The following is a 14,058-nucleotide window of genomic DNA, read 5'->3' as shown; positions in this document are numbered from 1 at the left end:
AAGCTGAATCGCACACAGAGTATCCACAAAGGATCATATTTTACTGCTATGAGTCCTCCTAAATGGCCCTAAAACAGAGAAGCTCTCAGCAAAGAACAACAGGATGGCCCTCAAACAAGTGGTTTGACATCATGTTTCACGAATAAACTTCCTCATTACGTCCACAGTGATTTGTTGGCCGGCGACTGGTCTCTGTCAGGCGCTGATACGATCAGACCCATTACCTGCAGCACATTGGATTAGATTAGATAAGATCAATAAACCAGATCCATGAGAGTCCTCTGAACTACCTGTAACTCCTCTCAGGCTTATCGGACCGCCTGTTAACACTGAAAGGTTTGTTGAGTCTGACAGTTTGGGCTGAAGTGAAGGCTGCAGAGCTTTGCTCGACTGTTTGTTGATGACACCTTTCTGATGTCTGATTAAAGGCAGAAATAATCCACCTGTTTCCCTTCAGCTTCTCTTATGGCTGCTGATAGACTCCTAACCAGCAGTGCAAAAGGTATCCAGATCTTTTTCCTAAAGTAAAAGTAGTAATAGCACAGAGTAGAAACACTGTTACATGTAAAAGTCCTGCATTCAAAATCTTATTGAGATAAAAGTACAAAAGTATTTGCATTAAAATATATTTAGAATGCCAAAAGAAGAAGTACTCGTTATGTAGACTGGCCCGTTATAGATTATATCACTGGATTATAATCATTGATGCATTAACTAATTTTAACTACTTTATATACTTCTGAGTGACTTAATTCATTAATATAGATTATAATTTATTAGACGATTATTTTTTATATTGATAATCAGAATCTGCAAAGTAACCAGTAGCTGATGTTGTTAATAAACATGGAGACAGTCAAGTAAAAGACAAGCAGTGGACATTTCATTAAAAGGTTCATGTTCAGAAGATGAGCAGCTAATAGTGTTGGGAAGTGTCACTCATCAGTTTTTTATTATTGGATTTTATTGTGAAAATGTAAGCAGCACTTTAGCGCAGTTGGTGGTGCAGCTAATTCTAACAATTTCATATACTGATGGGAAGGTTAAGCATTTACACGTGATGAGATGTTCTTCATGTAAAATCTTAGTCTAAAATTAAAACTTATACATGTTAAAGAAATGCAGTTTAAAAAAAGAATAATGTTTCCCTCTGAACTGTAGCAGAGTATGAGTGCAAAGTAGCATAAAACAGTACCTCAAAATTGTACGTACTTAAGCACGCTATGTGAGTAAATATTAGCTATATTCACTACTGCTAGTTTCAGATAACCTCTGATATTCATTCAAAGCCTACTTTGGCACACAGAACCAAAAAATTGCCAGTGTCAGCGTAAATTATAGGTCACTTATTTTTCTGCTCAGATTACTTTTCAGCCCCTTTCAGATAATAGTTGTATACCAGCTTCTGTTTAGAGACATTTCAAAGAAATCAGCAGGAAACCAGAGGACCCTTAAAGCAAAGCGTCAGTGGTTGTGTGAAAAGTTGTTTTGCTGTTATTTGTCTCAACGTGTGCAGGTGGACGTACCTTATCAAACGTTAAATGTTAATCTTTCGCCCTCTTGTGGTTGAATAGAGAAAGGACATACATACTCAGTCGAACTACTGATTGCGTAACCACTAACAAATTCCGCCCACCAGCCCACATCCTATTGGTCAGCGCTTTGCCTAGAAACACGTGATTGGACAGAGTGTGCGGCACGTCACAGCCCCCGGAAGCACTGGAAAATATTGTGTAAGCGTCCTGTAGTGCCTCCAAACAACAGAGCGGTGCAGTAAGTATCAGCCTCCACCTTCTAAATGTTCATTTAAACAAAGTGTGAGACTGTGAAGTGAGTGTGTGCGACAGGAGAAACGATGTAACACAACATTTTCATTCAAACTGTCTCCAGTAATGCCGATCTCTCCCGTCAAAACGCGGATCCCCCTCACCAGTTTCGGTCATCTCGTAACGGAGGTGAAGGTAAGGACAGGATTTGACTTGACTTGCATGTCCAGTCTCTGTCTTTTTGTCCCTCTGATGGGTTTGAACATCAGCTGAAACACCCTTTACGAAAAATATTATTTCTTTTGGTTTTGTCTTCATCATATAAAATAAGACAAAACGAGGCCTTACTGATCTCTTGAGGTGTGTAATTACACAAACGCAACACAGTAAAAAGGACCCTGAAAATCTACAGGTTATACACTATGTACAATACTTTGGCAAAATATGAGTCATTTGCACACTTATTAATTACCTGTGGAGATAAATGTGCACAGAAAAGTTACTAATGACAAGTATTTAAAGAACAAGATAACATTGGATGAACAGATTTGTGCATTGTTGGAAATTTGTCAGAGTTTTACAGATAATATTGAAATAACTGGAAAAAAAAAAATCATCAATAGTAAAATAATAAAACATCAACTATTGGGTGCAGCAAACCCTGAAGTCTGTTGATGAAGTCATGAACTGCACACAAATTTCTAACTTGGTTAAATAAATAAATAAATAAATAAATAAATAAATAAATAAATAAATAAATAAATCTGCAATATCTCTTTTGGCCACTTGGGGGCAGCAGAAACAAGCCAGGCTCACAACACTGACATGTCACATTTTAAGTTTGATAGGTTGCATTTGTTTATTGACGCATCCAGCAGTGATGGAGCGACATCATCATTTATTTAGAGTCGTGTTTGTCCTCCTGATGAATTTAAGACCGATATCAACTGTCTTTTCGCTCTGTTTTGGGCCTCTCTGGTCATTCAGCTCCTGAATGCTTCACCGGTTAGTTGCTAGAGCTTCGTCTGTCTCCTGAAGCCTTTTCTTTTGTAAATCTGAAAAATACTGTCTATTAAGTTACTTTAATCAAAGGATTACTTATTATAAGATTATCAAATTCAACACATTGTACAGCAGCGTCTCTTCTGTGAAATGTTTATTCCCTGTTTCTTGGTTTTTGGCACATTTATGGCCCTTTAATAGAGCCACTACCTGTGTCCTCGTGATGTAGCTCGGTGAGCAGCTCGGCTGTGAGAGGTGTGTCTGTTCAGTGGGTACATATATTAACAATGGAACCATTATTGGTAAAATCTTAATAAAATCAACAAGAGTGCAGCTGCAGCTTCTGCATGACTCAAACAGTCATCCTCTGACCATCACACTTAAGGTCAGCTGAGCGGTTTCACATTGACTGCATTGTATTAGGTCTGGGAAAAAGCATTTCCCCTTTACTCTGCTGATGCTAATACCCCTCTGCACAGGAAATCAGCATCACTGAGCAGAGCAGCCTCGTCAGCACTCTGCTGTCGCCCCTGGCACACTTATGCAAGTGTAACGTTCATAATGGAAATGATTTCCCTTTCCGCATGAATCCATATGCTCTACGTTTCCCCGCACATACTGTGAGTGTGATGTTCATGATGGGGACGTCGTTTCCTGCAATTGAATTCCAGGATTTCCAGCATTTAAATTTAAAGAGATGCAGATGATAACAAGTGTCCGGCTACCTTTTCAAAGGACATATTTCCTGTCAAGTAGCACACACAGAGATCCTATATAGTAATAACGTGACCCCTCTTCATGAGTATTAGTTGAAAAGATTGACCCCACTCTCCTGTCTGTTTGAGAATCAAGCAAGTGCTAGGAGGGAGTTAGCCTAGCTTAGCACGAGGACTGGAACCACGGAGAAAGCGGCAAACCTGTAAACCAGAACTTTGTTGTTTTTATCCTTTGATTTTTATTTGTATTTATTTAACTAACAAGATGTAACATGTTCATTAGTGACCTTCAGATGTGCTGGTAGGCAGATGTGTTGCTTTTGCACACAGCCAGGCTCGTTTCTCCTCTTTCTAGTCTTTGTGCCAGGTTTAGCTAACTGTCTCCTGGCTTTCGCTTCAGACGTTCAGACGTGGGAGCGGTATCAGTCTTCTAATGTCACACTCTGCAAGACGTGCATTCCCCAAATGTCAAACTATTCCTTCAAACAGAAAGCTACAGCCTGGGGGAGGTTAGCTTAGCTTAGCATGCAGACTAGAAGCAGGGGGAAACAGCTGTGTGTGGCCAAGACATAGTCAAATACATAACTTCCTGTGAGACCACAACATGCATTTTTTTTATGCTTTTAGCCAGCAAGATATACCATGTTAACTCTTTATTGCTTTATTGGTGCTGTTTGGCAGATTTTTGCTTTTTTAGTGGGACAGAAAGCTAATTGTTTCCCCCCCTGTTTCCATTCTGTATGCCAAGCTAAGCTAAAGGTCTCCATGAGAGTGGCTCATTGAACTCCCTGCAAGAATGAGAATAATCTTATTTTGCAGGCTAATTCTTGAACAGCCACCTCGTGTCGGACCAAAAAGCCTGCTTGAAAAAGGCATGAACTTTAAACTCAATCATAATGTTTAACGTCGTTACTTTGATGAAGATCGTGTGCTCAGCATCGTAAAAAAACATTTTCCTGTCAGCTGTTGTGAAAAAAGCCTGGCTCTCGTGTGTCTGTGGCAGCTGATGTCGGAGGGTTTGGATTTGGATTTCGTGTCGGCGTGTGCATCAAAAGAAAACTTCAAGGTCTTGGACCAAAGGGACTGAAGGGACTGACAGCTTCAGGCTTTTATCGCACAGTCCAGCTCACTGGGCAAGAAGGCTGCGTGATGCCAGCAAGCCCGGACAATCAGCTGTGGTTCCGGCTGATGGATGATTTGGTTTAATCTGATTTGAATGATGTTTTGAATGTGACCATAAACCAGTTAGTCATTCCTGCTCTGCCATGCCATACCAGCCAACCAACGGCCTGTTTCGACATGCCAAAGAATGCGTTTTGGCACGAATGTCACTGACATTTGTGAAGAAATTGCTCAATTTCTTGTCACAGAGTTAAGAAGTTTGGTTTATGGATGTGTGAAAGTCGGGAAGAGGCCCTCGTCTCTAGAGCCAAAGCACTGATGTTTCATAACGTTGGATTGAATACGTGTTCCCGTCGGCGAATGTTTCACATTGGTTTTGACTTGGCAAAGCTCTGGCGCTGTTTGATGTGATAAATGGATTCACATAGACGCGCTTCCAGTGGCGGCGGAGCCACCATGCCGGACGCCGACCTGCCCACCAGGAGCCTCTTGGCCTTCAGCGTCTCGCTCAGGGACACTTTGAGAGCAATCCGCTGTAGCTCATGAGCCGCCGCCGCCGCCGCCGCCGCTCGGGGTTCTTCGATGTCGCTTTTGGTTTTATGGTTCATGTTTTTCATTTCATCTTCATGTGTTTTTTTTTCTCTGCATGACTTCTTTCATGTCTTTGAATGCACGATGAGTTCACTTGCCATGATGCGTCGTTTCTAAACGTCATTACTTTGTCTTTAAAACTGCTTCTCCTACATTTTGATGTGACTTAACATGGAGCCAGAATATGCAAAAATATCAAGTGTTCTGATTGCAGCACTTTCTCTTTCTGTGTGTGTGCGTGTGCGCGTGTGCGTGTGTGTGGTTTTTTGTGTTTCAGAAGCAGCTGTTTGGCATTGAGGCCCCAGCTTCTTCAGAACTGACTGGTTGGAGGAAATACTTTAATAGCTATACCCAGATCGGCCGCCGAAATGTACATAACACACACGCAGGCACAGTGAAATATTGCTATTTATATTTTTCTTTTTCACCTCAAATCCACTTCATTCGCAGTATGTCCCTGTCCACTCTCTTGCAGTATGTCCTGGCTACGTATGGGGTCCTTGCTGTAACAGCAGCTGCCTTCTTCATGCACAGACGAAACAAAAAAGAGGACCAGACGTCCAGCCCCACGGCCTGAGACATCCACCTCAGACTGTCATTATTTATATTCACTCAGCATTATTGACATGATCTGAAGAAACGGAGGATCGAGTGTGTTGACGTATGAGAAAGTTTAAAGCTGTAAGGCACTTAAATGTCAATAAATGCTATGTAAAAGCTTGGTCTGATCATTGGTCAGTGCTGGTAAGAAGTCGCACTGGTTACCATGGCATCAGTGTGTGTGTTTGTGTATGAATGTGTGCGCAGTGAAATTGTTTCCTCATAAGGCGTCCGTCCATCTGCTGCAGAAGGAACTACAACCAAACCACAATTTAATTTTTTTTTAGTAATTTTTAGATGCTTTTTCAGTACCCACATGCAACTGTGCATTTAAGAGTTCAGCAGATCCTTAAAATGCAGCAACATGTTGTAAGAGTTGCTGCTGAGTAGGAGGAGAATAAACGGTGCACCCAACACTGCTTTTAGTTTTCTGGAGGTTTTGATGGACAGTGTTCGGCCTCGGGGTTTGAGAGCGTCACAGCAAGTAAAATAACGTGGTAAGAAATGTTTAAGTCATCGTCTGCTGGTTAATTTGTCTGCTGACAGCTGTGTGTTTGTTCAGCTCGTGCACATGTGCACTAAAAAAACGGCTCGACTTCTTGTGACAGTTTGTAGTTTATATTCAGTGTTTGTGTGCAAGCAGAGAACAGGCCCTCATCTAGATTATGATAAGATTCAAGTTATTTATAGTGCATAATGTTTGATGTTCCCAGCATTTGATTTTCATCATTTTGCAGCTGTGTTGAACAGTGAAAAGAGTAACACCGTGTTATTCCTGCGAATCGAAAGGTTTTGTGTTTAATCGTCTAATTAATTATCGTGTTTTTTTTTTATTTTTTAACTATCAAAACCATCTAACTGGCGCGAGTAAACGGCTGAACCGCGCGCACGCGCGCACTGAAATGCACACTGCAGGCAGTCACGTGATTTAAAGGAATCAAGCGGGCCAAAGTGAAAGCGAAAGCACGCGCGAACACCTGAACATTTGAACTTTTTTTTTTTTTCTTCGTGTGGTTGGCGTGCGTGTGGAGGGAGAAGTTGAGCCGCTGATTGACAGGAGCGCTCTGAGGTCGGCGGCTCCGCCTCCAGCCGTTCAAACTTTAACCGAAAAGACGCCGTTTGTGGCGGAGAGGAGTCGCGACCTCCGGCTGGAGCGAACCTGACAGCAGCTCCGCAGGGCTCCGGCAGCCGTAAGTACTCTTTGGGTCTAATTCACGCACTTCACCGCTTATTACAGGAGCTTTTTCGTGAGCATTTGAACGCAACAGGTATAAACTTATTACCCAGAAACCCACTGATCTGAAGCGGGCGCACTCACTGTGTGACTTCAGTCGAACTGGACGCGTTTTGGTTCTCTTTGGGTGAGCAACGTTAATGCAACCCGTCCCAGTTACACCAGTAAATATGTTTAGATGAGACACAGCAGTCCCAGTGTCATGAACGTATCACCTCCTTAAAATTCTTCAGCAGTCAAATGCGCATTAATGCTAATTAATTTGTTAAATTAATTAATGTTTGTTCAGTTTTTAAACCCTTTTGTTGCATTTCTCCATGTTTTCCCATGTTTTTTTTTTTGTTTTTTTCTGAGCTCTTGCAGTGTAATCCATCAATATCTGGAAATGCTCACATTTTCTGTCATTCTTCTGAGCTCCAGCACTTTGGATCTCATGTGAAACAATTATTAAGAAGCTGAAGTGCTGACTTGCAGCACTAATTTCGGTGTGTACGTACACTCAGCCCCTGCAAAACGAGTACGACACTGTTACTCAACATGGTTGTCCAACCCTGCAAACTGAAAGTTAACCTCACAGCCACTCTTTCGTTTCATCAGTTCAAAAACGGTTTTCTTATAATAAACAACTTCATACAAACTGATTGCAGCTCGACACAGCACGTCTGCTCACAATTAGGAACTCAAACGGGTTTGTGTGATTTGGGCCGAGATTTGGAGATTAAATGTTTGGTAAAGTTGGACTTTTTTTTAAACAAAACAAAACAAAATAAATGATCATTATTAGATACTGTGATATTTATGCATTCTTCACTGTTTGAGAGAAGACATAAAGCAGAAAATAAAAATAAAACAGACTAAAACTGAAAAATATTGTTCTAGTAATCAGGCTGATAATTATTTCAGCAAGTAAAGCACTACAACAAAGTCATATATTAAACTTTATTTAAATACAGAAAATAGGCACAAACTAAAACAATAATTAATCAAAGTACACGAATGTCCTTATAAAGTAGAAATATAATTGTTGCTGAGTTTTTGCATTCATACATTTGTATTTTCTGTCTGTTGCGTGTATTTTGAAGGACTTCACCCTGAAAAGCAGCTTCATGGATAAACTCAGTGTGCGCTCGAACTCGCTGGAATGATCTTAAACAACTGAACATGACGAACGGTGCAGAGGAAATCCAGCTTTTTTCTGCTGCTCTCGCCTGATTGAGAAAGTGAAAGTGTTCATTAGTCGTCAGCTTTGCAGCACCTGCCACTCCCATTGAAACATAAACTTGTGGTTTATAGGATGGCGCACACACACACACACACTCACACACACTCACACACACACACACACTCACACACACACACACACACTGGATTCCATGTGTTGCAGTCGAGTTAAAGCAGCTGTAATAAATATTTCATAACAACAATGAATGAAATGTGAAAACAAAGAGACGAATCTGCAGCTCTGCTCAGCTTTCCACAGCCTCACAGTGACTTTCAGCTCGTTGCTTATCAGTCCATCACTTGGCCGTTTTGGTCCACCCTCACTGCTCTGATAGTGACATGTTCAGCTCATGTTCAGAAACAGAGAGCATTGGACTCATTTTCACGACTGCGAATGAGCGACAGCGTTGCTCTCTAACTGCTGGATGTCTAGATAAGTAATGGTTTGCTAGCAAGTTCGTCTTATTACCCAGAAAGTTGGTGATATGTCTGTGTTGTGTTCACAACTTGTTTCTGCTGCCCCCAAGTGGCCAAAAACATCATTTTACAATAAGAGAATCTGTCTGCATTCTCCTTTCTGTGTTTCAGCTTCATCAGATTTTCCAGTGACAGTCCCTCAAGGACAGATGACAGAGCACATCCAGCCTCTGCTCCCCCCCCAGCACTTTGTGGTAATGCTGATAAGTCTCGATTCAAATCTCGACCTGTTGTTGAAGTAAAATGGAGTCTCAGAGAGGACCGAGCAGCAGATGACAGACCAGAAAGGAGCCAGTGATGGAGGATCTGCCAGTGAAAAGTGGAGGAACTGGTGCAACAGGCGATCGAGAGGAGGATTCTCCTTTGTAGGATGGTCAGAGACAATCTTGACAGAACAGTAGTACAGAGCCAGAAACAGAACTGCACAGCTGAGACACAGAGCCAGAGTCAGCCCCCTGAGGAACCCGCGGGGCCAGGACGAGTCCAGAGCCCAGAGGGAGTGAACCCAGAGAGCCAAGAGCCGACAGACGGGGAGCTAGATTTACTGCTCTGGAGCAAACTCAGGTTACAGGAGGAACCCGACACGTGGAGCCAGGTCAGTGCAAAGTTTGCTCACTTTGAAGCACTTTCAAAGCACTTTTTCACTTTGAAGATTGTGGACTTTTTTGCTTTGAATGTTGCTTTTTAAAGTAGCCGCAGGAAGCTTTAATGTTGTGATGATTTTGGTGGCCTGTGTGAACAAAAGCGCTGGTGTTTCCTGGAGAGGCCGCGTTTCCCACGAGCGCCATCGGCTCGTGTCGGACAGATGTTGTGCACGCTTTGCGTATTACAGTCGGTTTCCTGGTGCACGCTGGTCATCACGCTCATAATCAGAGAAAGCTTTGCCCGACAGATGCTGCGAATGTTAGCTACGTTCAGCTAACTTTAGCCAAAGCGTTCGTTTTTTAATTTGTTTTAGGGCCTAAAATAAATTCATATATTGGTGTAAAAATGTATTTGATAAATAAAATAGGCATATTACATACCTGTCCAGGAGGAAGAGGGCCAGTTCAGGATTGAATGACCAGCCAAGCTTGACTATTGAAGTATTGATGCATTTATGTGTAAGCATGACTTTAATGTTGCAGCTGGTAACTCCTTTATATACTGTTGTTCATCTTATTCTTAAATAATACATGATCAGTTATTTGTCAGTCATATTTTGTTTTAATAATCTGAATTTGCAAAGCTGTCAGATAAATGTGGTGGAGTGAAATGAACTGTAGCAGAGCAGAAGAAAGTAGCATAACACAGAAAGTACAAGTACTTCAAAATTGCACTTAAGCGCAGTAGTTGAGTAAATGTATTTAGTTACTTGTACTTTGTGGTGGATGTTTATCTTGGAAAAAACATGCAACCTTATCTTCTAATGTTTGAAACCACTTTTTAATGATTATGGTCGTGAGATGAGTCATTTTATTAGTGACAAATAACAAACTTTCTACTTGACTTTTGGGCTGAGTAGGTTTTTGTTCCAGCCAAACACTGTGACGATGACAACAACAACAACAACAACAACAACAACAACAATAATCATTTATTGTATCATTTGTTTATTATGCAGGTAAATGTGCAGATTTTTGTTCCCACCAAAGTTGTATGATAATAACAGTAATAACACAACAACTAAAAGCAAACATGTAATACAAAATCTCCCACTCAACCTCTCTGCGGTTATCACTGCATCATCGGTTGGAAACTTGGCTCAAAAAAGTAAAATATCAGAGTTTATCTCCAGACTTTGAACGTTGACATGGAAACTTTTCAGTCCCATTTCTCAGTGTCTGAACACAGGGCCTGCAAGCTTCTGGTGCAAAGTGTTCGGCACCGCAGAGCATTAGTGCTGTTTCTGTGATTAGTATTCAGACAGGACACAATCTCTCAAATCAAACATTATAAGTTGTTTCATAGACTTCACAGCCAGAGGAATAAAGCAGTGTGGTTGATCCTAAAACAACAAGCTAATGTTGGAAAAGTGCCTGTGGAAATGAAAGTAAGTTAAGCCCCTGCGGTCGCCTGCAGCTGCCAGTTGAATTCATTCAGGGAGTTCCCAGTTGCACTTTTTGTCTTTATTACAAAGAGACTGACAAAAGAGAAGAGACATACTTTATTTATCACAACACAACAATGTACACACCACATGCACACAACATGCGTCTTTGTGAAATTATTCCTCCGCATTTGACCATCCTGGTAAGTCCTTGCTCCTCGGCAGACCAGGAGCGGTGGGCTGCCAGCTGACAGCGGCGCCCGGGGACCCAGTTCCTTTGTCACCATTGGTCAGGTGGTGATCTTCTTGCATGTTTTTAGTGGGGGTATTTTGAGGAGGATACCTCAGGTGAACACGGGGAGAACATGCACACTCCACACAGGAAGGCCTTTTTCCTCTAGATAAGCAGCAGGCAACGAAGGCATGGTGGAGGATACGCCCCCAGCGCCCACAGTGCCCCAGACGGGAATCGAACCCGGGACATTCTATCTGTGCGGCGACAGTGTTGCCACTGCCACTGCCACTGTGTGTGCTGCCTGACAGGCAGTACTCAGGGCGAAGAGGCTCAGGGCAGCTGTGTTGTGTCTGCCTGCCGTCTCCATAGAACAGCCTGATTTGATTGTCCGACGGTTTTTTCACATATCAGGTGCGACAGCTGCACATGCTGACTGTTTTTCTACCTTATCTGCTTCAGCATGTGACTGGAGCTGATGCTGAGAGCTTTCCCACACACCTCCGTCCATTCAGCAGCGCAGCAGAGTACAAACTAGTGAAACGCACTTACCTGCATCTCCAGCACAGTGGATACTACTGGGGCTCAATGACCATGGAGGAGGCACACGAAATACTCGCACACGCGTCACAGGGCACCTTCCTCATCAGGTAATCTGCCACTTTGACAGCTGGAGTGTTTTCATCTGTTCTGTTTGTGCTCTTCTCTCGCCCGGGTGTCCTTTGTAAAAGGGTATTTCCACCTAAATGGGAAAGTTCACCCAGTGCAGGCTATTAAAACTGATGTAAAATATGATGTATAAGTTGCAGTACTGTTTTCCTGCACTGCATGTAAAGTTGCACATAAGCATTATAGAAAAATCTAAGTGACTGCATGCTGCTGTGTCGGTGCAGAGACAGCGGCCAGCCGGACGTCTTCTTCACTCTGAGTTACCAAAGCGACGACGGCCCGACCAGCGTGCGTGTCCAGCTGAACAACCTGCTCTTCAGTCTGTATGGCAGCCACAGGACTTTCCCTTCACTCTTCGCTCTGCTCACGTATTACACCAGCTCCTCCTGTAAGCTGACAGTACCCTATCGCAAGCAGCGTCCGGAGCGCCTGAAGCAGATGTGCAGGAGGGCTCTTGTAAGCACATATGGAGCAGAAAATATAAGCACCTTACCTGGACTCAGCATTCAAATTAAAGACTATGTTCATACGTACCCTTGTTGTATATAGACACGTGTGTGGACAGAGCCGACATGTTCTTTATGTTATTGTAAGTAATGCTTGGTATTTGTGTAACACACATTTTTTTTAGCATAAATACAGATAGTGCTAATGCATCTTGAGTTTTATAATTATCTGAATTGCAATACAGCTTGAGTATTTGTTTTGCGTATTATTCAAAAGTTATTTGCACACATTATCAAAATGGTACACGTAGAGTGAAATCAACATTTGTTATCTACATACTGTATACAAGACATGTTTTCAACAAATCCTGTGTAACTGCTGCACCACTGTCACCATGATACATATCAGTTTGTCACGTCCATAAAAATGTCTTATTTGCTGCTCTTTAAAGCTGCATTAATCTATATTTGTCCACTAGAGGGCAGAAATATATCCAAAGAAGCTGACATACCACCAGTTTATAATGTTATGGCTAAAATATTAGCAAATAGTCAGTTGTTTCCGGCCATATTATGAGTGAAAGTCTGATATTCTCCCCTCTTTGTTGAACGGAAGCCACGAGCCGCCATGGTTGCAGTTGTGCTTGGGTTAATTATCTTGTCATCTCGGAACAAAAGAGTTGTTTTCTGGTAATAATGGGCTCATTATCTCGTTATCTTGAGACAACAATAGGCTGTTTCTCTCAATAATGGGACAAATGCCTAATTTTCATGCGAAAGCAGCAGGTTGTTTTCTTGAGATAAGTTATCGATGAAACGAGGAAGCCTGATTTTAATGAAGGAATCACAAGAAAGTGACCTTTTGTTTTTGGAAAGTAATTATCGCGAGAAAGTGACACAACCGCCCTCTCCGCCTCTGAAGTTTAGGTGTCCACGTACTCCTGAAAAACATCTGTGCCTTTACTGGATGTTGAACTTTCTTCACCAGCTCGAGAGTCTCGGTTGGTGGTTTTGCCTTCTGCTGCCTGCTGAGGGGGGTTGATGAGAGCAGCTGAGACTTGGCCAGTTGGTGATATTTCTCTGTGGGTTTCACCAATGAGAGTGACCCCTTTCACTTTACATGCAGCCATGTGATTGAGCTGTGATGTAGAAATATTGATTAATGCAGTTTTAACTATTCATCGACACTTGAAATTATTTTGCATGTGTAGTTATTGACTCCAGTCCTGTGAAACAGCAAACAACTGTGTGATGCTTTGCAAATGTTGTATGTTGATGTTGCATAAATTAAAATCTTTACAGAATGTAATGTGTGTGAACCAAAGGCTGATCCACTGAGCAGGCAGAGCAGGCCGCGGCCCATGGACCCCAGCCTCTCAGTGATGCCAAAAGCCCCCGTTTGTGACAAATACTCTGAGGCAGAAAGATCAATTGTCGTGTTATTTTTAGCCACGTTAGCGGGACGCCAATATGTGAGCGTTGGTCCAACGTGACTGAAATGTCTAAAGAACTATTGGCTGGATTGACACGAAATATGTCCAGACATTCGTGCCCTCCACAGATGGACTGTCGTAAGTTCGTTGATCCTTTGACGTTAACTCTAGCGCCATCTTCAGGTCAAATCTTACATTTATCCAACACTTTTATTGATGATCAAATTTATAAAAAAAACTAATGACATTCCCATCAGCCTCAACTGTGCTTTGTGTTTAGTGCTAATTAGCAAATGTTAGCATGCTAACATGCTAAAATAAGATGCTGACCATGGTAAGCATCATGTCGGCTAAGCACATTATTGCCATGTTAGCATGCTGACATTAGCATTTAGCTCAAGTAAAACCTCACAGAGCTGTCCACGTGGCTGTTGACTCTTCAGGTCCTTTCACACACACTCGTCTGCTCGTCGGCTTTCAGGCTTTTCTCCCCCACACCATGGTCTCAGAGGTGGTCTCA

At 42.2% G+C, this 14,058-nt stretch overlaps 2 protein-coding genes across 2 annotated transcripts; both read left to right on the top strand.

Annotated features, from left to right (window-relative positions):
• The first annotated feature begins 1,695 nt into the window (after window positions 1–1,695).
• Window positions 1,696–5,910, top strand: LOC139341483 (ATP synthase membrane subunit K, mitochondrial-like). The gene is made up of 4 exons (XM_070978038.1): window positions 1,696–1,773; window positions 1,891–1,961; window positions 5,475–5,567; window positions 5,673–5,910. The coding sequence occupies exons 2-4, from the start codon at window positions 1,893–1,895 to the stop codon at window positions 5,772–5,774; spliced, it is 264 nt and encodes an 87-aa protein (XP_070834139.1). The 5' UTR covers window positions 1,696–1,773; window positions 1,891–1,892; the 3' UTR covers window positions 5,775–5,910.
• A 1,013-nt stretch (window positions 5,911–6,923) lies between these two features.
• On the top strand, window positions 6,924–13,412 carry LOC139341453 (suppressor of cytokine signaling 1-like). The gene is made up of 4 exons (XM_070978001.1): window positions 6,924–6,987; window positions 8,841–9,324; window positions 11,453–11,640; window positions 11,884–13,412. The coding sequence occupies exons 2-4, from the start codon at window positions 9,100–9,102 to the stop codon at window positions 12,206–12,208; spliced, it is 738 nt and encodes a 245-aa protein (XP_070834102.1). The 5' UTR covers window positions 6,924–6,987; window positions 8,841–9,099; the 3' UTR covers window positions 12,209–13,412.
• The last annotated feature ends 646 nt before the right edge of the window (window positions 13,413–14,058 follow it).

This window comes from Chaetodon trifascialis, chromosome 2, assembly GCF_039877785.1.
Source record: "Chaetodon trifascialis isolate fChaTrf1 chromosome 2, fChaTrf1.hap1, whole genome shotgun sequence".
In the NCBI taxonomy this organism is placed as follows: domain Eukaryota; kingdom Metazoa; phylum Chordata; class Actinopteri; order Chaetodontiformes; family Chaetodontidae; genus Chaetodon; species Chaetodon trifascialis.
The sequence above is the reverse complement of the archived record's forward strand: the minus strand, read 5'-3'. Positions and strand labels throughout refer to the sequence as shown.

What these genes read in the sequence shown, in the direction of transcription:
- LOC139341483 (XM_070978038.1), top strand. Translation starts at nt 1,893, where the DNA reads ATGCCGATCTCTCCCGTCAAAACGCGGATCCCCCTCACCAGTTTCGGT. An exon ending in ATCTCGTAACGGAGGTGAAG is followed by an intron (nt 1,962 to 5,474) that starts GTAAGGACAGGA and finishes TTTGTGTTTCAG; the next exon opens with AAGCAGCTGTTTGGCATTGA. An exon ending in CCCAGATCGGCCGCCGAAAT is followed by an intron (nt 5,568 to 5,672) that starts GTACATAACACA and finishes ACTCTCTTGCAG; the next exon opens with TATGTCCTGGCTACGTATGG.
- LOC139341453 (XM_070978001.1), top strand. Translation starts at nt 9,100, where the DNA reads ATGGTCAGAGACAATCTTGACAGAACAGTAGTACAGAGCCAGAAACAG. An exon ending in AACCCGACACGTGGAGCCAG is followed by an intron (nt 9,325 to 11,452) that starts GTCAGTGCAAAG and finishes TATCTGCTTCAG; the next exon opens with CATGTGACTGGAGCTGATGC. An exon ending in CAGGGCACCTTCCTCATCAG is followed by an intron (nt 11,641 to 11,883) that starts GTAATCTGCCAC and finishes GTGTCGGTGCAG; the next exon opens with AGACAGCGGCCAGCCGGACG.